The following is a 26,123-nucleotide window of genomic DNA, read 5'->3' on the forward strand; positions in this document are numbered from 1 at the left end:
TTGCTCACCACCCGCTGACCGGTGCCCAGCCCGTCCCGAGCAGCGATCACTCCCCCTGAGCCGCGATCACACAGCCCGAGCTGTGACCACTCTGCCCACGACCGACCAACCGACCGAACTACGACCGAACTAACTAACCCCCCCGAGCATGACGTTATATGGTATGGAATAGCTCTTTGGTCAGTTTGGGTTAGCTGTCCTAGCTGTGCTGTACTCCCAGCTTGTTCTGCACCTGGCTGAGCAGGAGAAGCTCAAAAAGTCCTTGAGTAGTCTGAGCACTACTTGGCAACAGCTGAAAACATCAGTGTGTTATCAACATTCTTCTGGTACTAAATCCAAAACACAGCACTATGCTAGCTACTGTGAAGAAAATTAACTCTATCCCAGCTGAAACCAGGACAACAAGTAATAATTTCTCATGTGGCATCATATTATATGCTTTATCTAGATAATAGGCTTTCATGAAAATGTCAGCTTTTGCTTCATTGATCTATTTTTACAAAATGTGTGCTTATGAAAGTTTGGGCTTTCTTCTGGCCATGTTTTCCTCCATATCTTTATTCTTTACTTTTGCATATTTAAATCTTTTGATTGATGGGGTTATAATTTTTCAGATCTCTTTTTCAGCCCCAAGTGGGCCTTGTGTTTGTTATTTTTCAGCAGATGGTGCTATCCTTGTTTTCATAACATAGGTTTTAGGTAAGTATAGATCCAGTAAGAAAAACTACATTCTTTCAGAACCTGGGCTGAATATGATTCAGCCTCCCTGCAGCTCCTTGGTCCAGGCCTAGTGCATGTTGGGTAACTTCCATTTCCATCATTTCATTCGTTCAGTTGTTTTTTTGCTCCTGTGTTAAGTATCATGAAAACCAAGGCAAAATATTGAGTTGTGTTTGGGATGTAGATTTGTTAGTTTTCACATCTTGGTTGATTTACGCTCTATCCACTGTTTTCTCCTTGTTCACTTTATTTCTGACTAAAGTCCAATTTTTTTTATTCCTTTTCCTGTTCTTTTACAGTGCTCTGCGTATTTCTCAACCCTCTTTGACACCTATCCACTTGTATCAGACGTTCTGTCCTCTTTGTTTTTCCCTTTAGCATAGGGATGGGTTTTGCTCCTTTTGATTTAATGAAATTCCAAGATCTTTTCTGAGCTGAGTCCACCAGCATTTTGGTTTATCTCAGTGCTAGTTTTGTTCATTTCTGAAAGGCTGCTCTTCTAAAATGGAAAACCTTAGTTAAAGACCTTATTTGGTTTATCCTGCCACTAATTGAAATTGAATAATTCATGATAGCTCAGACTGATATTTCATTGTTATTTGTTTTTTTGAGACTAATTTTGGTGCCTACCTCTGCTGCTGGCATTTAGATTGCTCTTGTAGGAACAGAATGAAATTCGCATTATTCTTTATGTCATTGCTACATGGAGAATTCACAAATGCGGCAGTGAAGGTAGGTAGAGCTTTAAGCACTAAGATGAATTAATAGCATTGTGGATTACTGCCAGGTAAGGAGGCTAAAATGGCATCTCTTCACGTTGAGAAGATTATTTTTGCAACTCTAAGTCCAAAATGCTGTTCTGTCTGGAAGCTTGCACTCAGCGGAAGTTAATACTGTCCATTGCCCTTCATAGGGAGCTCTTCTCGTTTTGATGGTAATGGGCAATTAAAGGGATTTTTCAAGGCTGCCTTTTTCATTGGTTACATATGCAGCTGCAGTTTTAGGACTGCATGTAGCTAACAAACGCTGTAGGGGGTTGTGGATCAGTAGAATTCTGTTCCTTTTCATGAGATGAATTCAGTGATTTCTTAATGGCTATTTGTGATGTCCCAACAATAGAGCTGATACACGTTTTCCATCCTCCTGGGAACTGCAGCAGAGAAGTCCAGGGTAACGTTGTCCTAGACATTTATCATAGTCTTTCTGGTTGGTTGTAAGTTCAGTTAATTGCAGCATTGATATCCCTCTTCCTTAGCTCATCCATAGATAATACTATTACAGTTTTTAAAGTGGTCCCTCACTGTGCATGAACAGTTTGCAGTCAGATAAGAGCTTCAGTTTGTCTCCTAAGTGTTCTGCAGCTCCATGCATCACATGTGTACATCTGCAGTTCATGAATTCTATTTTGTAATGTGTCATTCATTTTTGGAGCTAGTTTAAACTTAATGAACATGTAGATTTTGTGTTCCAGCCCAGGCAATGAATTGTGCAGTTTAACTCAAGGGTAGTGGAAGCACAAGTTTCCATGTGTACTATCTTGCCCCACATGACAATTTGTAAGAATTTAATTTCTTTTCCAGGATAGCCAGAATAAATGGCACCTGTTGTTTGCAGTTTTGCCCTGTCCGATGTCTTCAAACCTCTTACTTTTCACCTCAATAAATAGGCAAATATTGGTTGCCTTCTCTAAGATGAAAGACACGAAACCCCAGCTGAAAATGATTGTAAATTCTGCAAAAATGTCAAGAAGAAAAGCGAGAGCTAAGTTAATATGACTCATAGTGTGTAGTTTGGGGGATCTTGCCTTGTATGAATGAAATCTGTCTCTTTCACTCCTATTCACACTTGCAACTGCATGAGTGTCATACAAGCTGTTTAATGCTTGACAATCTGTTTCAATTGGGGTATCTGTTCTTCTGGCACTTTTCTTGCAGATTTGAAGTCCTGGTTTACATGGAGAGAACCCCCTTTTTTTTTTCCTTTTCAGATATTTATGAGTAGAAGCGCTATTTTTTAGCTTATACTGTATTTATAATAACCTACCACACATTGGTTTCTGTTATTTCTTTCACCTGAGGCTGTTTTACTGCTGTTTATATAGTTTTCTTTTAGATCCAGTTAGTATTTCTCAAGTAAAGTGTTCATTTGGGAGTAGGAGACTGTAACCAAAGCACTTATTTTAATTCCTGTCACTCTCCTCCTTTGTCTTTCTACCTGGCAATTGAAAGTCTGAACGCTTTCTCCAGTAACCTTATGTTGGAATAGACAACCTCATATTTATTATACTGCAATAAAAAGTGAGCAGTAGAACTGAAGTGAAAGGTGGCAATTCTCTGTCTGGGTAATAGAATAAAACCACGTGGCTTGGAGAAAATAGTAAATAGTTTTGCGATGAGTTGTGTACATCCTTGCAGTGAAAACACAAGTAACACTGATGTTCATCAGAGCTTTAAAAACATAACAACTTCTTCTTATTTAAAGAGTAAGAATTGTCCAGAGAAAGTTGAGAGATAAGTGGCAGTACCTGGCAGCCTAATGAGGAGCCTTCCCTGCCTTGAGTACCCTCCAAGGTGGCCAAACTTCTCAGATAAAACTTTGTGTGCTGTGTGTCTGATAGTAATGGAACAACAGTTGCTTTTTCTTTTCTTTTTCTTTCGCCTTTAACAGTTGGACTTGATGATCTTAAAGGTCTTTTCCAACCTATATGATTCTATGATTCTCATTTACATATTAGAAGGCAAAGTTAATACAGTATTTTCAAATAAACTTGCTGGTTTTGGTGGCTGGACAGAGTATGGATATCTAAGCATGTACATTTAGTAGCTTCATTTTCTGTGGCTAGACCAAAATTTGGATGGTGTTTTGTGTCTTGGAATCATGTAGACTTCATTGTACATGCCTCTTCATATAGAACCTGATGTGACCCTTGATGATTAACTCTTCTATAGTCAGTGCATGCCTTTAGCTGTGTTAACCTGGGGTCGGGATACCAGGTTTCAGTTTTGTTTGAAGATAATTACTTACAGTATTTGGTCGAGATTATTTTTAAATTATGTCTATTTTTCCTGGTCAGTCTGTACAAACAGAATTGCTTTAGAAAAGAAATTTTTTTAACTCTAATCTGTTATAACCTGACTCTCAGAAATCAGCCATTTCAGCCTTCATTTTTATCTTGAAAACAGCTGTTACTTTCGTAACTAAAGTTCCGTTTGTTTAATGAATGTGTTGCTCTTACAGGTAACTTGCCCTGGAGTGCTGCTGAAAGACAAAGAGGAACTTTATCTCAGTGTCTCTGTACTTGGTCAGTACAAAAAAACTCAATGCGTCCCTGCAGCATTTCCACTCTTCTTTCAAGAAAAACTAGTATTTGAAAAGGTAAGATAATGTCAAGAGCTAATATGAGCCAATTAATTAAAACCCATCCCAAACTCCACAAAAACTCACTGCAAAATCCCTGAGCACAAGTAATCACACTGAGGATGGCAAAGCATTATCACTCCTGCTTCTCTTCAGCACAAAGGTTGTGTGTGCCTGTATTATCCATATGGTGACCCAAGAATTCTGTGTACTGAAGATTATAATGTGTGATGAGGCTTTTTAGGTGTTCGTTCATTCTTTTGTAAACTGTCCTTTTTCAGTGTCTGTTTTCCTGGCTTGGAAGGAGCTGAATGTTGTTCTTTACCTTGCCATAATTTTTGAACAACAAAGAGTATAAGATATAGGAGAGTCGATGTAATTTAGTAGAAAGATAGAATAGCAGCTCAAGCCATTTGATGACATCTTTTTCCCTTTGAAATACTTTTTTCATGGTTTGTCACCAGAATTCCCAGGTTGGTACTCTGGCCTTATAATTTATAGTTGTTTATCACATATTCTGAGTCCCTACTAGCTTCATTATTAGTACCACAGGGATAATGAAACATAGTATCTTACAGATATGATCTGGCTTCTTGACTACCTATGAATAATAATACTTTGCTGTCCTGGTTCCGGCTGGGATAGAGTTCATTTTCTTCATAGTAGCTAGCATAGTGCTGTGTTTTGGATTTAGTACCAGAAGAATGTTGATAACACACTGATGTTTTCAGTTGTTGCCAAGTAGTGCTCAGACTACTCAAGGACTTTTTGAGCTTCTGAGGGAGGGGGAGGAGTGAGCGAGCGGCTGCGTGGTGCTTAGTTGCCAGCCGGGTTAAACCACAACATTTGCCCTTTCTAGTTCTTTGCCTTTAAGCATTCCCCAGCACTTTGAAAACCAGACTGAGTAAACGTCAGTGATGCTCTGGTAATGTAGGTAAGATACAAACAGTGATAATTTCATCAGCTACTGAAGAGTAAAAAAGACCATAGTTTTTTAAAGGCAAACTTACCACAAGCTACTCAAGAGAAATGAACTGAATACTGTTTTCTTTGTAATTTAGGGGAACTCCAAAGCACCAGGGTCTATCTGCTTACTAAGGAGGTGAACAAGACAGCTGAGAATAATATCCGTCTTCTTAAAAGTAGCTATTGGATAGGTCTAGACACTTGTGGAGCTCTGGTACTTTGGTATTTTTCAGTGTTTGATACCTTGAACAGCAAAGTGATCTACACCACACTGCTGAGACTTTTGTACAGAATTAGAGGGAAGTCTATTAGCTGCTGAATATCCAGTGCAACATCCTCCCCTATTCCTTGCCATCTATTCAGGTTAAAAAAAAAAAGCCCTGAACAGTACTCTGTACATGAATAGTCACTTCTATGAAAATGAAGCTTAAAAGCATTACTGATATATTAAAGAACGTATTCTTCATCTATCAGAATTCTAGTACACTCAGCAATTTATCTTTCTCTCTTGAAATTTTCTCAAACAATACTTATCCCTATGTGTTCACAACACCTCCTAATTTAAATATGGAGAGGTAACCCTGAATGGCTAGAAAGCATATGTCAAGAACTGCTAGCTTTCAATGAATTTGATCATGTGCCAAATGATAATTTCAGTTTTCTTTCTTTTTCCAGTGGGGATAAGACTTGGCAACCATCTGAAGCAAGGAAGAATATTGACTTTTTTTTTGTCTTTCTCCCTTCTCTTTCCCCAGAGGTTCATCTGATGACTTTGTCCATGCTATTATTATTATTTATTAATTTCTTTTCCAGGCATTTGCGGATATAGTTGATCCTGGAGACCTTGTGGAGTTACTGGAAGGTAGGTTCTGCTTTTTATGTATACTGTGTTGTATGCATAAATGTCATGGATATATGGGGTCTAAAGACTTTTGGGAGGTTTGAAGTATGTGGTCATTTTTCTATCGAGCCTGTTTTCCAAAAAGCCAGTGGGTAACCAATGTAGTATATCATGTACTAAATAAGTAGGTTTTCAGAATAGAAGATTCGTTGTTAGAGGGTTTTTGCTGTCTTTTGGTTACTAGTAACCTACCCAAAATACTGTTAACTAACAAAATGCCTCTTGAAATGTATGCCACATGCTATAGAACAGGAAAAGGGCTAAAAGTTAAAATTAATGGGAAATTCAGCTGGTTATCCAGATAGATAATGTATTTAATTTATCTGACCATTTATTTGATTAATTTTCAAATAACATAAGCATAAACCTTTAACTTTCATAAAATTATTCTTTCTTTTTTTTTTTAAAGAAAATTATGTCTTGCTATGTGTGGAGCATAATCAATTGTAGTGAGACAACACTGACCCGGAACTTAGACTCCAGGGATATGCTCCCTCATATTGCGAGTTATCTGAAAAATTGGTGAAGCTTCCATCATCATCTTTTAAAAAGCTATCTTCAAAGGACAAACTTGGCAGCAGATAGAACTTCGCAAGTTCTAAGTCAAATTTAGAGTTGTCATTTGCACGCTGCTAATGCCATTGTGTTCATCTGTGGTATTTATGCAAGCTGTTCTTAATTTTCTCTTATTGTTGGAGTAGTGGAAATAGTGTAGCTATGTACAGTACTATGAAGCTTAAATCAGTCAGCCATTTTTCTCGGGTTTTTAATATAAGAATTACTTTCCGTTTTAGTTTTTTTTAACTCTGTAATAAACTTTTTTCCTTTGTAGTTGACACAGCAGTACTTGAACTAATACAGCTCGTTCCTCCAGGTATTGTATCAGTCTCTTCATAAATTATGCAGTTTAATAGGTGAATTTCCATGAGGACATTGCCCATTACAGCACAATCACTTTCTCCAACACACAAACAACATAGAAAGCTCTTCAACAAATAGTCCTCTGAATATAAAATGTTAATAGATCAAGAGGATCTCATTCGTGAAAGAGAATAATAACTGAATATTGAAATGTACTGTACTCAGGCTTAGGAAAGCGATAATATTTTAAAAATGGGAAATAAACTGAAATCATCCAGTGCACACTTATTAACTGCATCACAATTCACTTGCAAAGTGGCTGTCTGTGAAATTTCAGAGTGCATAATCTTGTTCTCAGAATGACACTTTTTTTTCTTTCCATTTTAATGGTGACCATTGGGAAAACTGTTATCCTCACTATAAGTATTACAGGTCTCTTGGGGTATGTGAAGATAATAAATAGCGATTTGTCATACTTCTGTTATTGGTTTGTGTGATTATAAAAATCTATTTTAATGAAATTCAAGTGTTCCCATGAATAATGTAAATCTGCATTTTATTGGAAATAAAGTCAAGTTTTAAAGAGGACTCGTTTGGAAACTGGGGTATTAAAAGAACTCTGTCACTTGTCCTTAGTATTTTCAAGGAAATGATTGCTTCTCTCAGGTGACTCACCAGACTGTTTACTTAAAGAAATGTACTGAACGTGGATTTTTCTTGTGGGAGGGTAAAAGATCCTGGATAAGGAATTTAATTTCAGGGGTCAGAGATAGGTGTGATACAGCCCAACATAAGCTGACAAAATGACTGCAATAGCACAATTTACATTTTTTTTTAATGATATACATTCAAAGTTTTCCCCTAAAGAAAATACATCTTTTTCAAAGAAGCAAACCAGGATAGTGAGAAAATCTGAGATAACAATTTTGATGTTGCTTGCATTTCTTTTACTATTATGCCTACTATTACTACTACTATTACTATTCTGTAATATGGAATGATACAGTTTTTCATAAGGGATTGGCTGCCATTAAAGATACTGGTTTCTTCTGTGGCATGGAAGCGAAAGAAAGAGTAAAACTACTGAAGAATTGCCTAGAGAAAACTTCTCGTACGTCTCTTAAAGAAGATTGTGTTAACTGTTCTGTAATTTTTTTTACAATAGCAGTGAAACATACTTTCAGAGTAGATTCTGCACATTTCTGCTGCTGATTTAACTTGATGAGATTATTTCCTAGTGTGATACAGGTTTTAGAGCCATGCTGTTAATTTTTAAAGAATAAAAATTATCTTAATTTCAATATGGTCTTGTGTGTGGTGTCTGTACAATACGGCTTTGTCTACTTTCCAATTAAAGTATATATTTTCTTTTTAGTAGGAAAAATTCTAGCTACATATGAAGAAAATACAAGAGATTTCCTGTTCCCTGACCCTAAGCTTACCTGTGGGCACCATGGTTTAGATCGTGAGATTTTAATGAAGAGGTCCTCTTCATTTACAGTGAGTGAATATCTGTGGATTGTATTTATGATACAGTGTGTTTCACTGAAGAAAACCCTTGAACTACTTCAAATGAAAAGCGATTACTTCTGACAGATTTTGCCATTTCAGGTGTTGAATGTAGGAATCCATAGTTGAACTTTGGTGAAGGTATAATCTTTTTTCAATATGCTTCAAAAAATTAGTTAATGTGAAAAAGTTAGTTTCCACTTGGTTTGCAGTGCGGCCCCATGGCATGTCTTCCGTTCAGTTTAGTCTGTGCTGCAGTTGGTAGTTGAAGGGATGCAAGAGAAGAGGGAGATGTTATATCAACTTCATGGTTCTCAGTAGATAAACGATGTAACCCTCCCTCCTCAGTCTGTCTTTGTAGCATTTTGTTTCAGACCATTGTTGGTACTGTTAGGACAATGTCAGTCAGTACAAATTTATAGTTCTGTGCCATCTGACCTGTGGATCTCCTTGAGGTGCAAGATTGCCACTAAAATAGTAACTGAAATTTAGCTTAGGGCTGCATGATTGTTTTTCAGTTTCAAAGCCTGTTTCTTAAAGTCTGTTCAGGCCATTCATGCTCATTTAGTAACTTGCCTTTTCTACATTTTCAAAAAAGCTATGATAAATGACAACTAATTGGCAGAATGAGCACGATGAATTAATGTTAATTTTCTGGAGACAAGGGCTCAAGTACATAGTAAATGAAAATTAATTTATCTCACACTTCCCTTTCATAGAATTTGAGTGTTGAATCTTAGGTGTCAGGAATAACTCAGGAAGGCACTTTGAAGATGATGGTGATGATATGGGAGATGGGTTTTGGAGTTTGTTTTCTTTGTCTTATTTTTGTAACATTTTACTAGTGGAGTGGCATGACATTTGGATTGGGAAGACAAGGACTCAGTTGCCCTGTCCGTTGTGATTGGATTCAAATCCCATGGTGGGAGGGAAATGCTGATTGAAGGTCATAGGTGTCTTTTAGCTGATATAATCTTTACCCTGCAAGGGCAACCTGGAAATTGCCCAGTCACTTGCAATCAGAAGTGCTAATTTGGTGTCTAATGCTGTGGTAAGTTTGAATGAATTAAAGCTGTGATTTTGTGATACATCATGTATGGTTCTGCAGCAGCTTAAACTGTCCCTGCACATCATTTTTTGGTCATAGCATCTCTTTGATATGGCTTACCCTATGCATCTTAGTGGTGGCTCAGGAGAGGGGGTGGGACTGTATTGTTTTCATATTGCTTACAGAATAGGTACTTTTCTGATGTTGAGAAAGAATAGATAGGGAGGTAGTAATAATTGAGGTGGTAATAGCAACATTATTTCAGCTTTCTTGTAAATGCAATGTAATGAATCTTTGTAGAAGCAGAGCCACTAGAGAAGTTTGAGGGTTTTTTGTTGGACTTCTTTAATAGAAAAATTATGTATTTTCTAATAAAGAAAAGGTGCCATAATTTTTGAGCTGTGAGAAGATGTGATCAGAGTCATTTGAATGTGTAGCTGAATGATGACACAGTAGTAGCTTTAAAAAGTTGATTGATGTTAAGACAGAAATGTACTTCCATGTCCTTGGGAACAGTGTAAATGAAATCCATCTCTGTCCTGGAATGAGGACTGCAGAAATATCTGCTGCTCCATTCCATCTCCATCGCAGACAAACCAGTTTAAGAAAGGATTTTGGCATACTGACCTCATTTGCAGGAATAATAAAGAAGCTGTATTTGTTGGAATTGGAGGGAGGCTCCCGACAAGAACTTGTGGTTTCTTTCCTTGCTTGCCAAATGGAATAAGTTATGAGAGGATTTTTACCTCCAGTAGAAATGCAGTCTCAAATGCCTCCATCTTCTAGTGTTCCCTAAGCTTTACTGGCAAGTATCTCCTGCTAACTCCTGTCAGCACCAAGGACTGAATGCGAATGCTAAGGAAAAGGGAAAGTGTTAAACAAGGTCTTAAGAACCCTCGCATTATTCCTATGCTAGTCAAGCCATGTTCTTCCTACATGAACAGTTATTTATAGCTAGCTGAGATGTTGAGTATTTTTGACTGACAGCTGTGCTTCAGTGGCACTTTGATTCCCAATATATTTGTCTTTTATTAAAAAAATAAAGGTAGCAACAGCAAGGTTATGGTTGTGGAGTTCAGATAGGCAGTGACAAGCAGTGTCTGATTAACACTGCTAATCTGCCAGTTGGAAGGAATCCCAAGTTGAGAGGATCAGAACTCCTCCAGAAATCTGGCACTTGGCTGATAATGTCTCTGGCTAAATGTCTTATGAGGCTTACAAACACAATACGCATACAAGACGTGCCTCGAATTATCGCTCCTGGTCCAGTGTTGCCCAGCTGAGGCTTTTGCTGGCTCTTCTGTATTTCTCTGCAACCCTTGCATTTCAGGATTTGTTTAAGCCTTGACTGGTGCTAACTTCTTACAGATGTCGTTATCTCCATTCCCCACCCTCATGCAGTATTTGCCATGTTACTTAAAACAGTTTCTTTTTAGTTATGCTATCTTTCATTAGCATACCAACACAAGACCTTCTATTCTATTCATATATACTTGTTCAAGCTACAGACTTGTACTCATGCTTCTTTCAGTCAAAAGCACATATTAGACTTGTTTTCTAACTTGGGTTCTTCTAAACATGAACTACCTTTACAGTTTTTCTATAATCAAATTAATAGTATGTCCATATCACTTGTGTTTAATGACTGGCACAGAGGGACTGACAAGCCTGTTCAGGGCTGCAGACACCACTAAGCTGGAGGCAGATTAATAGATCCCAAAAATGCTCTGGCTGGATTTTCATTTACAGATAAGTTTGGGGCTAAACGGAAGTTTTTATGTAATACTATATTGTATATCCTTCAGCAATCCCAAGTTCGGGAACTGCAGAACTCCTTCTCTGATTGCTTTTGGCCTGTAAGTTAGTTTTGACATGCCCATGGCTATGTATGCTAGTGCCCTCCCATATTACTTCTCCATAAACCATTTCTCTGAAGAAACTATGGGTTTGTATTATTATTTTTTTTTTAGCTGTGAGGATTTAACAATGCTGAAATCATTCTCAGTCTCTGTAAGAGCAGTAGGTGCTCTGTTTTTGCTTTTTATAGAAGACTTACTAATTCTGATGTGTCCTTTTTAAAATTGTTGATAGCACTTGACAATTCATTAGTACTAAAAAATGAGTTGATTAAAGATGGTCAGCTTTAAAATCTCTTTTATATGCCATAGCTTGACTTGATTGCATCCTGGACTCTGTTAATTGCTATGACTGAGCTTTCTTGGCATTTTTGTCATCTCATTTCCATGACCTAACCTGGGGCCAGATCATATTCCCTTATGGGAAATCAGTTTCTGTTTGGGCAGGTGGTAGAGAATAGTTTGGTTCCGCAGGAGACTTCACTCATGAAGTTCCTGCTAATTCTTAAGAATGTGGGGCAGAGTCACAAACAGACCAGCTCTTTTTCTTTTCTCAGTGTGTGCTCAAGTGCACAAGTGCCTATGCAGACAGATGCCTCAGGGCAGCAAACTCTGTCCCTGTTGAAAGAAGAGAGGGCAAAAAGTTTTAAAGACACTTGGTTCTCTCTTTGCATCTACAGAGCTGGATAAGATGCACATAGATGATTCCCACTTGTTTATAGCATGTGTGGCCTTTAGTTATTTTATGTCTTTTTTAATGTTGCTGTTAGGGGAAATAATGCTTGTGTGTCATAATCTTTGCCATTTACACCCAGCAAATTTTGTATATGTTGGCCAATTCTAGCTAAATTTAACAGGAAGTAGAGCTCACAAGGATATTATATTTCTAGACATGGCTGAAGTAAAAGAAGAGTTGAACAGGAAATGTTAGCCATGTAAAGATGGAAGGACCTGCTGGCCTTTAGTACATGTATGCTGGTTGACCAGGAGGCCCAGCTGGACCCCACTGACTCCAAATTGGTCAAACTAGGGCTGCCTCTTGCCAGCCACATGTCTGAGAGGGGGTTGAGAGGAAGTGGAACATGGTTATAGAACATGGGAGACAATTCACAGAAATCGGACTTTGCTGTAATGATTACAGAATAAAGAGGATTCTTAATCATGCTGTTACAAAGGGATAGTTATATGCAGTGTAATTGACTGATTTTCAAAATGTTTTTACAAAAAAAAAATTGCACAATTGAGACCACTTATAAATAAGTTTCCAAAGCTAGCATTAATGAAACTTCTAGAGCATGACTGGAATTTTTATTGATGCTATATAGCATGGCATGAAAAATCTTTAAAAGTGCTTTTGACAAAGAAATGTATTGAAATAAAAGTCAGACCTTAATTGTTATACGAAAGCAATATAATCATCTGTAATTGAATTGTCAGAAATGCAAATGTTAGCATCTTGACATTTACCATTGCTGTTCTGTCTTTTCTAATTATCTTTATTAAAGGCTGAAATTAACAAAGGAAATGGCTGAAAATTAGGAATGGTTTGTTACATTAGGTGACATTTACTTCTTTGATACCCTTTATCTTGAGTTGGAGCTTGATGTTCAATTATTGTCTCTCTTCTAGGGAATTGCACCAAAATTGAGATTTTCTACAAGCTCCCTTATTACAGAAAGTCTGTTAAGCTCAGGAAGGAGTCACATACAGGTTAGCATAATTTAATTGTTTGCAATTTAATTTCTAGATTTAATATTGATAGCCTTGTTTCCAATTTTTGCATGTGCTGCTCACTTCAAACTTTTCTCATTCTTTTGTTGTGGTTAAAGCAGTTGTCATGGGTGCTTGACAACTTGATTAAATTTTTAATCAAGTATGAGTAAAGTGTGGGTTTGGTGCATGACAGTAAATGCTGAGAGTTCCTTGAATCTGAAACAATTATCAGCTTCTATGTTCTATGATCAGCTGAAGTGTCAATCCCTGGCGTATTTGTAGGTGGAAAGATGCCTTCTCACCATTTCTTACTGACACTTAAAATTAAGGTGGGACGATGAAAGCTAGGTGAAGTCAGAGAAGGTACATTATCAAACAAACCAATTAATTTAATTGTTTTCCATAACAATATCAGTAACAGTAATGGAAATGAAGATTTCTGTTGAAAAGGCTGTCACCAATATTAATCTGCTTCTGCAGCGAGCAAAGTTAAAGGTAATGTAGCTGAAGAGACTAGGGGAAAAAAAACCGCTCTGATGTGTTTGTTCATTTAGTAGCACTCTTCTGTGGTCTCACAGATTGAAATTTTGGTTGGGTTTCCTGGCACAAGCTGTCACATAAGGTTACTCTTACATCCTCCTTTTTTTGCCAGATTATTGAAAAATGGTGCCGTATCATTAAAATGGAATGGTTGTCAGGGAGGCTTGCATGCAGAGAGGGTTAGGTGACTTTGACCTGTTTGTGGCATTGCTAATTAGTTCACTGAGAAGTTTCTTCCAAATTTAGCAAAATAAATGTATTGAGACACTTGGATAACGAGTAAAAAGAAATCAGTGGAAATTGGCATTGTCAGAAAACGAACTATTGAAGGTGACTTGAGTAAAGGCAGTTTGATTTAAAATGTCCTTAGAAGCATTTAATGTTATGAATGGCATATCAAAGTTGTATGTGTTGCAGTGAAGATCTAGTTTCACAATTGGCATAAGCCAGAAGAAGCACAGCCTACTTCTGGTGAAATAGAAATCAGTCTTAGAGAATTAGGTCTGGGTTTCTTTGGGCCAGTTCCATACTCTGGCTCACTACCAGCTGCACAAGTGCTAGTGCAGGCGTGAGAAAGACAGTGGCGTAAACAGTTTGTGTGATGCCAGATTCTAACCGTGTTGATGCAAAACAAACACGCAACCTCAGCCACCTCCATTGTTGGGTGTAGGGGGAAAGGCTTGAAGGCAAGCTGGACACTTTATTTCTGGGTTCCTCTGAACTGAAGTAGTGCATGCAACATTCATATTTAAGAATAATGTCAACTTCTTCAAGCTTGAAAATAATTTCTAACAGGAAGAAGTCTTGTTATACCATTATTTTTGATCTTTTATAACATGTGAATTGTGGCCAAGTTGACCAAAAAGCCTCATTATCCATAATGTGGTATTCAAAGTTAAAACATGCTGCTGACTAAGTAGCCTGATAAGAGTTGTATAATCTAAAAAGCCTTGACCTATAAAGCTTGTAGAGTAATTGAATGCTCATTTAATGCCAGGAATTACAAAGGAATGATAATATATTTTAAACAAAACTTCAGTGTTGGAAACAGTTTCCCAGAATTTGAAATTGGACACTGAAGAAGTTAATTGTTATTTGGAGGGAGTGTTAGTCCTGATTGTTAGGTAAGCTTTGCTAGTAACAACAACAAAAGCTACAACAGCACCACCCCTATCCTATGTTGTGGCAAGGGAGGTGGTGAGGTTGGTTGTTCCTCCACTTTCCTTTATGCTGCTGTATGTAGCTATTTTAAAAGCAATATCAACTCAGAGGTATTTGATAATGGTGGGATTTTTATAAATTCTGGCTACAAAATCTGTTTCGGATGTCAAGTGCCAGATTTACAAATAAACAGCTGCTTTGCCTCTTCTTTTGCAAAAGTATTCACATGATTTGAGAGGATCTTTGGAAGATGGTCTTTAAAGTTTTGGGTTTGGTTTTTTTTTTGGCGGGGGGGGGGAGTGTGGTTTATTTGGTTTGTTTTTTTTTTTTACTATACATAGCTTCTTGATTATAACTGTTTAAAGAACTAGTAAATTCACCATGATCTAAGAAAATATAAATACCAAAGAATGTAATTACACTTCTTACGAGGCATTAGGCAACTCTAAGTGAATGTAATTTAAACTATTAAACAGGCTTTTATTTTAATCTATGTATTTTATTTTAAAGGATAAGACTTTTAAAAGGTTAAAAAAGGTTTAAACAGGTGAAAAAATGCTTCAAATCTGTATATGTCCAGTCCAGGTAAAGTCTGTGTTAAATGAACTTGTGACAAAATTCAATTTAAGTTTTTACAGTCTCTGTCTACTAACTGTGTGAGAAAGTTAATTGGGTAAGTATGAGACACTTAACCTTAACATTTAACATGGAGTAATGTGTGTTTTAACCTCCTTCTGGTTTCAGAGAAAATGATAAATACATTGTTTTTTAAATTGCTGTTTGATTATAGTTTTGTGAGGGGAACATCAGCTGACATGGCATTTATTTCTGTTAAAATTATTAGTTCCCCGTTTGCATTATTTCCAGTGATCTTTGTTCTGCATGCTGTCAAACCAGATAATTTCTCTTTTTCACTTTAGGGTGATTTGAATTGGGTACATCACTCAACCCCAAATGGAAAATTGCAAACAAAGTTACCAAAGAAAAATACTCTTTCACCTGAGAAAAGCAGGCACAGCCTAGCAACAAAGAACTACGAGCAGCCTACAATAGCTTCTAAATCACGCTCTCCATCTCCATACACAAAAAGACGAATGTGTGAGCTATCAGAAGAAGCCAGGCAACGACTGGCCCATTTAAACCTTGGTCCTTATGAATTCAGAAGAGAAACTGATAAACCTCCATTTGTAGTTAGACGGGTTTGTATTCTCTCCAAAGTGCTTCCAGCTTAAGCTCAGATCAAATATTGTTCTTTCACTAAATACTGCTCCAAAAATTCATTCAGCTCTTAGTTTAGATGAATAATTTTTCTCTCCTTAACAGTCTGTCACATAGTAATTTAAATGTAAAATTAACTAAAATAAAATTTCTTTCATCTGCGTTAGTAACAGACAAAGATCAAATTCTTTCATGAATATCTTGGTTAAATTCTCTGAGGCCCCATTTCTTTTCTTCCAGCGCACTAGACAGGATAATAGGTGTATAAATTCAGCTTGGAAGTAATTGATATTAGTATTAAAAATTCCTGAATAAGACTTTAAATAAAGAGTGTCTAGTCACATTATGAACACTTACACTTCCTCTCTTTCAACTTTTTTTATGTTGGCATCCTATGATCTTTGAAACACTTCCTTTGCTCAAAGCTACATCTCTAACACTTTGACTTACAGTTCATAACCAGTCTGACGTTTGCACCCACATAAGGACTTTTTGCTAACTGTATGTGAAAAATTGTTCTGAAATTGGGTGCTTGTTTAAAGAAGCTGTGTTTAAGTGCTTTAATACAAAGGGGCCAGATTTCCCAGCCTCTTGGAGGGTCACATTCTCTTTTTTTCTTTTCTATTTTTCTTATGATTGTAACAATCCTTTATTTTTAGAATGCCACTTTGTATGTGTAGGGGCAGAGACGGGACTGTTCTGATTCTGTGCTATGACATTGATTTGGCTACAATTCTGGATGCTTGTCACAGCCATTGAGATAATTCAGTGTTTAATTAGTTTGCTTCTCACTTTATTTAATTTTTCTTCTAGTTTATGTACAAATTAATTAATAATATCTTCCCAAATTTTAGAATTCTTTTCCAAGTTTTATTCGATCTATAGGTACCTTTTAGAAATTCAGATTAGCCTTAGTAAGCCATTAATCATTCATCAACCTACTGTTTATCTCTCTCTCAGATATCTTTCTTTTAACTCTTTTTAATCGATTCTTCTGTTTTTTGATCTATAGGTGAAGTTCACAGTTTAATTATAGCGTCTGTAAACAGTGACTATTGATTTTGATTGCTTGGTTATGTTTGTACAAAAAAAGTCCCTTAATGTACTGTACCCTGACCATCATGGCCTTTCTAGATTGAGAATACTCGTTTTAGGGCATCTTTACTGCTGAGGACTCTTTTGGCCTGGAGATTTTGTGTTGTGTGACGTTCAAAATTAGATTATGTTAAATGTAACTGTTTTAATTAGGAAAAGATTCAGATCTCTTTTGGTGAGATCTGAACTATTTGGAATAAATATGAGACACCAAGAATTGTTTAAAAAGACTGCAGACATTATAGATGAAGGAGAAACTATGTACATTTTTTTTTCTTTGAACAATATGATAGAGTTTTCTAGACCTTTCTATTTCTAGTACTGTTTTTGTTTATGCACAGTAATGCTAATAATACAAATAATATGAGCAAAGTGTTGTGAAAATAGTTTTAAATAGTATTTAAGTAAGAATTAAAATATTTCCGAACGGACTAGATATCTTATGAATGGAAAGTGAAAAAAATAGAAATTGATACATCTGATACTGAGCATTTTAAACATATTTTTGCTTCAGGTTGAACAACCAAGTCCTAGTATTAAACTTCATACCTGGTGTCCCACACGAGAAAGCACAGTGGAAGCCTGGACCAAGGTAGACCATGGTCAGTATTTTCTACTATATATCTCATTAATGCTTTTGTTTTCTGCAGTAGTTTAGTGAGGTTATTTTGGTTTGGGGTTTTATTTTGTTTTTTTATTTATTAAAAAAAAAAAAGTCAGTCTATAATGGAGAAAAAGCTGTTCTTCCCAGGAATACGAAGAATACTGAATAAGCTACTGCTGCAAAAGGTGGTTTTGAATAGTTCTTTACCTCATGAAACTTGGAATATAGTTCTACATGATACAAAAGTAGGAATAGAAAATACCAAAGCTCAGGTGAGTGCTCCGTTTCACTCCACTTGTTTTGATGAGTTGGATAGTGGAGTGCATCTGCACCACAGTCTGTGGGTGTGTTGTTCAGGCTTGGAGTATTGATCAGTTTGAAGTTCAAGGGCTCTGTTTCTTCAAAAATGAATAATTTTTATTTCAGCAGTATTTGTGAGTAGTGGATCAGTGACTTACCATTATTAATGAGCATCCAGGATGTGCTCAAATATCTGCTTTGGCATTCATTGGTATCAGTAAGTAGGGATTTATTAAAAGGTATGGGACCAGAAATTAAAGGAAGTACCCTAAAACTTGGTTTTATTGCATGTGTCTGGCAATATGAGGATTTTAATGAGTCTCATCAGTATTTGTGTGCTATATGTGCTCTGCCTAATTTTTATTGCACCTCCTCACTAATTATAAATTGTTATATAGCAAATCATTAAGAACTTGTTATTTTAGATTTGTTCTTTGTAGTAGCACTGGGTGCAGGAATTTAAAGGTTTCACATTCCCTTTGGGGTCATACTTACCGATCTGTAGTAGCTGGATAATGTAACAAACCTATTATCAACTGATACCATTGCCTACTTATGAAATGAGTTGATGGTTTCTGGCCAGTGGTTCAGAGCCTGAAAACTACCTCACTATTAAAAGCCAAAGGATTCACACCTGCCCGTGTCTTGAGGCTTAACTGTAACTTCTGAAAAAAAGATTCCTAGGATTAGAATTCTTAATACTGACAGTACAGTTTAGTCCTTCTTTGCTTTTGTGCAGATAGCTAATAGAGGGTTCTCTTTACATTGCTGTACACCATAGAAGTGCCTCTTTGGGCTTGGGTTACGGTATGAGGGTTGTTCAGTACAGACTGCTAAAACAAGTCAAGAGGCCAGACATAATTTAATGTCAGTCCTTCAGGGGTGAGATGAATATTGACATTAGTGAAACATCCTAACCCAGTATGGATCTCATAGCTTCTCTGCCTATGTTTCCATGGGCTTTGTACTCATGTTTGTGGGTCAGTGGTGAGGGAAGGAGTGAAGAGGTGATAGAAGGAGGAAGAGGTGGTCGCTGGGAAGCTTGTTCAGAAGAGATTAGTAAGGTAGTGTCATGTACGTAAGAATTTTTGGGAATGGTAGAGCTTGATTATATATCTATTTAGGCAATTAACAGCTTAACAAAATGGACCACTTCTGTCTATGCAGAAGACGGTGCTTACACCGACTCATTATTATAAACATTGTATTCCATGAAATGTGAAGTAATTGTTTTCAGCTAAAGTAAGTGATTTCCTGAAATATTCTGAGGACACTGTTCAGAGTTTCACAATATATAATAATAAATTGCTTTAGTACTGTTTGGGAGGAGAGATAAGGTATTTTGTAAAAGATCTTGTAAAATTCAAGATGTTCAGATTTTCTTTTTAATTTCGTCTGTGATGCACCTTTTTTCTTTCTCCAGATCCTTCTCTTCTTGGCAGCTACAGACCCAAGAAAGCCAAAGTGAGTACTTTGAAGTGCTACTGTTTACAAATTGTTTTTGGGAAGCCCTGAGTGAGAATGATTGTCCTTTGTAGGTACTTTTGAGACTTTATCTACTATAGTATCAAAAGCAAGAAAAGGGACATTTTAAATCTTAGCTAACCAGTTTTAGGCCTGATGACAGATTACGAATTTACAAATAGAAATGTGAAACAACGCTATAAAATGTTCAAGTAGGTATAGAACTTGCTTCTCCTTGGCATCAAGGTTTGTGACAAGGCCATAGATAGAAGAGTCTTTAAAGGCAGTGTGCATTTGCCTTCCCGGTCATTCTGAGAGCACACTTCATTCCGGAATTGTATGCAAAGGTTAGCACTGGTACAGCTGGCAAGCCACTGTTCTGTTATTTCACATCCTTGCTTTTTCAGATTTTTAGCTGCTTTGTGTATTAAATGGATCTGAAGATTAATGTCAGGGTTCCTTTGGTTTGTGGTGGTTTTTATTCTTTCCATCCTCATTTAGTTGTTTTTGCCTGTGTTCCTGACGTACTGCAGAAATTGTGGATTTAGGCATTTAATTATGTGTGCCCTCTTAGGTTTTCTAATGGCTGGGAAAACTGATAACAGGGAGGAGGAAAGAAGGGGAATCAAAAGGATAAACCTTGATATATGTTAAGCACACTTGTCAGATTCTAAACTTGTATTACCAAGGATTGCAGTTTTGTGTACCATATGAGTCTAATATATTGTGCCACTTCTGGATTGTTCCACGGCTGTAAATGAGAAACTGTAAAGAAAATAGAGAATTTCTACTAAATATGCTAGATACGTTGTTGGGGGGTTTTGTGGGTTTTTTAATGATGGCTAATTTAAGGTTGTGTTGACCCCCCGTCCCTCTGCCCCTCAACGGGAAAGTAGATTTTAGAAGCAGTCATTGTTTGGAGAATGCAGATAGCTGAGCTACAGGTTAATGCATCATGTTCTTGATGCCTTTAATCACTTGTGATTCTCACAAAATCAGGGCTGAAGAGAATGTATCTTTTTCTTGCCAGAAATACAATGTAACTTTGTTTAAGACAAGCTGTTTCCCAAAGCTGAGGAAAAAAGCCCCTGCAGCCTGGAAAGAGCTAATGAATAACCTGATTATTGTTGGTCTGGTTTTGTTTTTTTCTTCAGCTTTGGGAAACAGCTCCTGTAAAAGTCCCCATTCCAGGTAGAAGGGGGTAACCCATGGAGACATTTTAGTGACATGTTTGTTTCAGGTTAAGGGGAACTATGAAAGGAGTAACTAGTATAGTGAAGAGTGAGTAGATGAGCCTGAGTTTTCCCTTGAAGAACAGCAAATAATGAGAAAAAAAAAGTCTTTAAGAACAAGGGTTCCCACACTGAGGTTTGTGTTGTTTAGACTCTCGGGCATCATTCTGAATCTTTGAGATTCCTGGGAGGGGTAAGCCTTTAAATTGTGCAGTCAGAAAAGGTGATAAAAGGCCTGTTACACTAGACTTTGCCAGAAGATGGTATGTTAGATACCAACAGGGTCCTCTGACACTTGTTGATTTAATTTAAACCAAGGCTTTTTCTATGAAATGAGGGTCCTTATTCTTTCTGCAGCAGGCAGCTATTCCTACATGTATGTGCAACCTTTAACTTTTTGGTTTGAAAAACAAAAACATGAAAACTGTACATCTTGATATTCATAATAAACTTTAGCAAGGTTTGGTGGGTTTTTTTACAGGCAAAATCTACTCATGGAAAAGACTTTGACAGTTCTGATGTCTGCCATGAGGATGTGATCTCAGATCCACCCAACAGACAGTTGCATTCTGCTTCATCAGAGCATTCAACACCTCCAGCATTTCAGAAGCATTCTCAAAGTTCGGTGCTAAATCGATCTTCTCTAAGGGAAAGGTAATGACTTGATTTTGTTTGTGAAATTCTGGAATTATTAACATGAGCAGGTGATAACAGTACTTGCATGACCATGTTTGGAGGTGTGCAGGCTGAAGAGACTGAAAAATCTTTCCCCCACAGCTATGCTGTCCTTTGACTTTTCCTCAGGTGCTGTGTTTGCCATCACCTCTCTGCTTAGTGAATACAATCCTAATAATATGTCAATGAAAAGGATTTTTGATATATCTGTTGCTAACCTCTGAAACAATGAAGCCTCAGATTTCACACTGCTAATGTCTGTCTGAAACAGAGAATACTTAAATAATCACTGTTTCAGAGGTGATTAGAATCTCAGGAATGTAAATATAGATACATGTCAAGTAGGCTTTATGGGAGGTACTTGGAAACCTTTCTTCCTTCTGACTGTTGTTCAGCCTAGTGTTTGTTGTTCAGCCTAGTGTTTGTAAGTACATACTTGTGGCTATTCTGTAGTCAGATGTGTGACTAGGGTGTATAACGTACACTAGTCAAGTGTATTATTTTCCAATCTTTCTGCTTTATTGACATCCTAAGATGTTTTTTTGTTTAAGTTGAAATGTGGGCCTGTACAGCAATTTTGTGCATATTAATTGCTATATTTAAATTAGTTTTCTTAATAGTCTCCACTGACACCAATGGGGCTGGAGTGGAGACAGTTCCTAATATCCCTTAGTTCAGTGGATTTCAATCCCTGGCTTAATATTTTGGGCAAGCCTCGATGCTTCATTGTTTCATGAGGGTGGGATGGAAGAAATGTCAAAACAGACACATTTTTTCATGCTTAAGTCCTCCAGTCCTTGAAGGAGAGTAATTCCCTACCTCCTGCTGAGTAGAACATGTCCTTGATGCACAATGCTTCTACTGTACATTCAGTTTAGTAAGTTACTAGATGGCTTTCTGGGAGCAGAAAAACTATATACAAACCTGGGCCTGAATACATAAAGTAATTGGGAGAAGCTGAGGATCAAACTGATGTCCTCTCCTAAATGCTGAAGTATTTACTGAGGCCCTACTTGGTAGATGTACTTTGGTGGCTAGTTCACGCTTGTTCCAGGCTGTTTCATCCCTGTTACCGTTGGTACCTCAGTTAGTCAATGCTCACAGAGTGTATTTTGTGGCCTACACACAGCCTAATGCTTTTTCAAAATAGAAAAATTGTCTCAGTTTTTTTCTTTAAAAAGAAAAATGACAGATGGCAGGTGGGGATTGAATTTTTAATACTTATGAAGAGCAAGTTGGTGTTTTAACATCTTCCTCTGCTTGAAAACTTGCTTGTTTGTTGTTCTGTGTAATAGTATTTCTTGAGAACTGTTATACAGAGATTAGGATGTATCTGGGGTTTGGAGGAGGTTTTTTTGTCATCTTGTCTACCTCCCTGCTCTCTCCTGACATTGTTTGTGCATTAGTTACCCATGTCTGGGGAAGAGATATTGTAGTGGTGACTTTTTTATCCTTCTTTTTGCAACTGGACTCCTTTGGGGGAGGGGGGGGTAAATTTTAAAATAAAAATATACGTAAAGCTGACAGGGTTCCTTATACTGATAGCAGGAAAGTCTTGTATGTTGTGAGCTGCTGTTACATGCGTAGTAATTTATTCATCTGCCAGTTAATCTTGAAATTATCTGAATATTCTTGCTTTTTCTCCTTACAAGCCCCTCTCCAGAAGAGATTTGTGATCTTGTGAAATTATATTTTTTTCTTATTAGAAAAAAATGTTCTCAGCTCTTTAGAGATGTAACATCTCTTTAACATAAAGATGTAAGTATTTGCTTTTGTCATCAGAAAAAATTCAAAATGAGAACATAAAGGGCATATTCTAAAAAATTTGATCTCTATTTCATGTTGCTGAGATAACAATGGCTTTAGCTGACTGTATACTGAGAGCTATAGTTGGAATGACAAACATGGATCGGAGGTCAATGTTTGGAAATGCATGCAAATGCTGCTGTTCAGATCATACAAATACAGAGAAAATCAGTACTACTGAAAGTATACCAGTGTTAGTGTATTTGCAAGAATACAGTTTTATCTCACAGTATTTGGTGTTTATTTCCTCAATTTGTCTTTGTAATTCAAAATAAAAGAGCTTAGCATATCCAGGCTATTTTTTTTAAAATGCTAGTCAACCCACAGTCAATACGAAACTTGACTTCCCACCTTGACCTTTAGTTCCCTTTTCCCTTTTTTTTTTTTTTTTTTTTTTTTTTAAAAATAGCGTGAAGTGAATGCCTGCCTTCTTGGGAGTACTTCCCAGACTACTGCTGAACACTTGTTAAGCCACAGCAATACTTTTCAGTGATACAGAAATTGGGGTCTTGCATAAGGTCCTCTGAGCTCTTTTTGTAGCAGTTGCCAGTCCCTTTCTGTGAGCCTGCTAGAGAGACCACAAATCGATCCTCTCCCCTTTTCCACTGGGTTTGAGCCAGAAGCAGAATTGTAAATAGATTTACTGCTGAACAAGTCGGCAAAGTTTTGAATATTTATTTTTCATACTTTATTTTTACATTTTTCATTATTTAGGTCACCTAAGGAAAGCACTTGCTAGTGTTGCAAACTGACATTAAGCAGAGCAATGTGGTTCTACATCTCTACTTCTCATTTTGATTCTAGCTCCTGTGCAGAGCAATGGTACATGCACACTCCAGTTCCTGCCCATGATGTGTGGCCAGCTTCAGTCAGTGCAGTTGAGTTACCCCCACAGACTGGTTGGTTGTGCATAGATGAGTATCCTTTTGTGTGTAGATAAGTATACTGTATGCTTTGTGAAAGAGTATTAGCACATTATTCACTCAATGCTGCTGCAGGAAAGCAAAATTCAAGCCCAATCCTTGCTTTCATAGTGCACGTACATCCTCATGCACTCCTAGAGGACGGTTTTTTTCTTGGGATTTACAAGCTAAGCCTTCCTTGCAGCACTGAAACCTGCAGCAAAGTACCTTTTGTAAAGAAAAGGAGAAACGATGAGGTGGATTCTGTAAGGTAATGACAGAAGTCCTCTGAATGGAGCTATCTCCTGGCACAAGAGAAATTCTTTTCTCAAGAGACAGCAGTAATCATAGGAGTATTTGACCATTTCTGTTATGTTGAGAGGCAAAGCTACTTCTCATGCATTTGGGATCAAAGGATTCTTTTTCCTACTCTGGACATGGCAGGCTTTTGCTTTTGTTTTTTATCACTGATCTGAAGAATAATAATTTCCAGAGTGAAGTCTAGCTCAATGTCTTTTTTATGTTCTCCTGGTTATACTGCTAATATGTGATCTTACCTACTATAAATTTTAACAAAAATCTAAGTTTTGTTTGAAGTAAGACAGAGGTTAACTGTATGGATCAGATGCCCTTCTGTAATACTCCTCTGCTGTTTTGCTACCATCTTTTTATGTTATCTTTTTTCAAGTACAAGGGAAATACCAGCATGAATTTAGCTATTACTAATGATAGTAATTCCAGTTATCAGAAGCTTTGGCTTTAGTGATCATGAAATGTCACCCCAGGATCCTGGGTACTAGTTTTGTTGCATAGCAAAATCCAGACCACAGCTAGTTCACCTAGTATTTTAGACTGTGGCTTGCATCCTAAGACAGGGTTTACTTCTGTGAGAGTGTTTAAATCCTGAGAACTTTCTACTACAAAGTAGAACACTGAAAAATTTAGCAGAGTTTTCAGAAAAAAAAGCTTGCTCTCAGGAGAGGTTGCAACTAGGTTTCCTGTCTATTTCTAGCTATTTAAAAGTCATTATTTCTGATTTTTTTTTGAATTTAGTTTGGTAGTGAGGTTGTTCTTGAATCTTTTGGGTTTATGAGTCTTAGCTCTTGGGGAAGTTTCCTTATTTTGCATTCTTTAACTTAACCTCTGGAAATCAACACATGCAGATCAGTTATTTCAGTGCTGTATTCTGCAAAACTGAACAGTACCTAAGCCTTGTTTCATATTTTTGGCCAACATCTCTACTATTTGTCACCTTCATTGGTTGATTTTGCTGCAAGGGTAGGTAAATTTGAAATTGATTGCTGTCAAAGCTGTTTTGTGTATAAACAAATAAATTCAGAGATTATAGAAGGTAATGGAAAAGCTTCCAAAGATGGGGAGGTGCAGCCCATTAATGACATACTAATGACTTAGTACCAGAATAACTTGAACCTTTTTGGGGCAACTGCTCAGCTAGAGTATTGGGCCTTCCTTGACATCTTGGAAGCTGTCTGCCACCTGGGATTCACTTTTTACATGAGGATGATGTATCCTGCCCCAGTTTTAAGGACTAGATGTGAAGCTTAGGAGGGTAAAGAAAGCATTTACTAATTTAAAAACTCAGTACCGAATGTATCTCTAGTGTTTCAAGGCCAAAAACTAACAGGGCTTTTGAAAATAAGAGAAACTATTTGGAAAGGATGAGCATTTTTTTTTTTTTTTTTAATCTCTTACTAAAGAGGGAGTGCAAATGGGTACACAGCTAAGCCATCAGCTTCTGCTTCCAAATATATAGGCTGCTGTGCTTTGATTTAAGGCCTTGTCTGTGTGTAATTGTTTCTGCTTCATAGTAGTATCTTGGCATTGTGCAAGCAGCATACTTCTTCCACTTAAAATCCTTGCATTCTTACAGTATTTGTATTTTGATACGTTTTCATTACAATTTAGGTACTGGTATGTATCAATACAGTCTCTAAAACACTTTTGCACTGGTTTAGCTGCATCTACACTAAGGTTCGTAGCCATCAGTAATTTTAAGAAAAAGCAAAACAAAATTGCATCCTTTACTAAGTAGACCAGGAAAACTCTTATGTGTAGCCCAGCCTTTCTACTGTGCCTCCATACAGACCAGTACACACTGAGAACCAAGTTCATCGTGGTGAATTGCCACTTCATGTCCTCTTAAATAAGAATAAAGCAACTTCTCCACTTACTGT

General features: G+C 37.1%; 1 protein-coding gene across 1 annotated transcript in view; it reads left to right on the forward strand.

The window, feature by feature from the left end:
- Nucleotides 1-26,123, forward strand: part of SPATA6 (spermatogenesis associated 6) — a 54,430-nt gene that overhangs the window by 15,526 nt on the left and 12,781 nt on the right. Inside the window, exons 2-10 of the mRNA XM_009635752.2 lie at nt 3,924-4,095; nt 5,857-5,905; nt 6,777-6,818; nt 8,181-8,305; nt 12,848-12,928; nt 15,553-15,831; nt 17,460-17,547; nt 19,273-19,313; nt 21,027-21,199. Coding sequence (XP_009634047.2) covers nt 3,924-4,095; nt 5,857-5,905; nt 6,777-6,818; nt 8,181-8,305; nt 12,848-12,928; nt 15,553-15,831; nt 17,460-17,547; nt 19,273-19,313; nt 21,027-21,199 — 1,050 coding nt within the window. The remainder of the gene's footprint in view (nt 1-3,923; nt 4,096-5,856; nt 5,906-6,776; nt 6,819-8,180; nt 8,306-12,847; nt 12,929-15,552; nt 15,832-17,459; nt 17,548-19,272; nt 19,314-21,026; nt 21,200-26,123) is intronic.

This window comes from Egretta garzetta, unplaced genomic scaffold, assembly GCF_000687185.1.
Source record: "Egretta garzetta isolate BGI_Z169 unplaced genomic scaffold, ASM68718v1 scaffold533, whole genome shotgun sequence".
NCBI classification, from domain to species: Eukaryota; Metazoa; Chordata; class Aves; order Pelecaniformes; family Ardeidae; genus Egretta; species Egretta garzetta.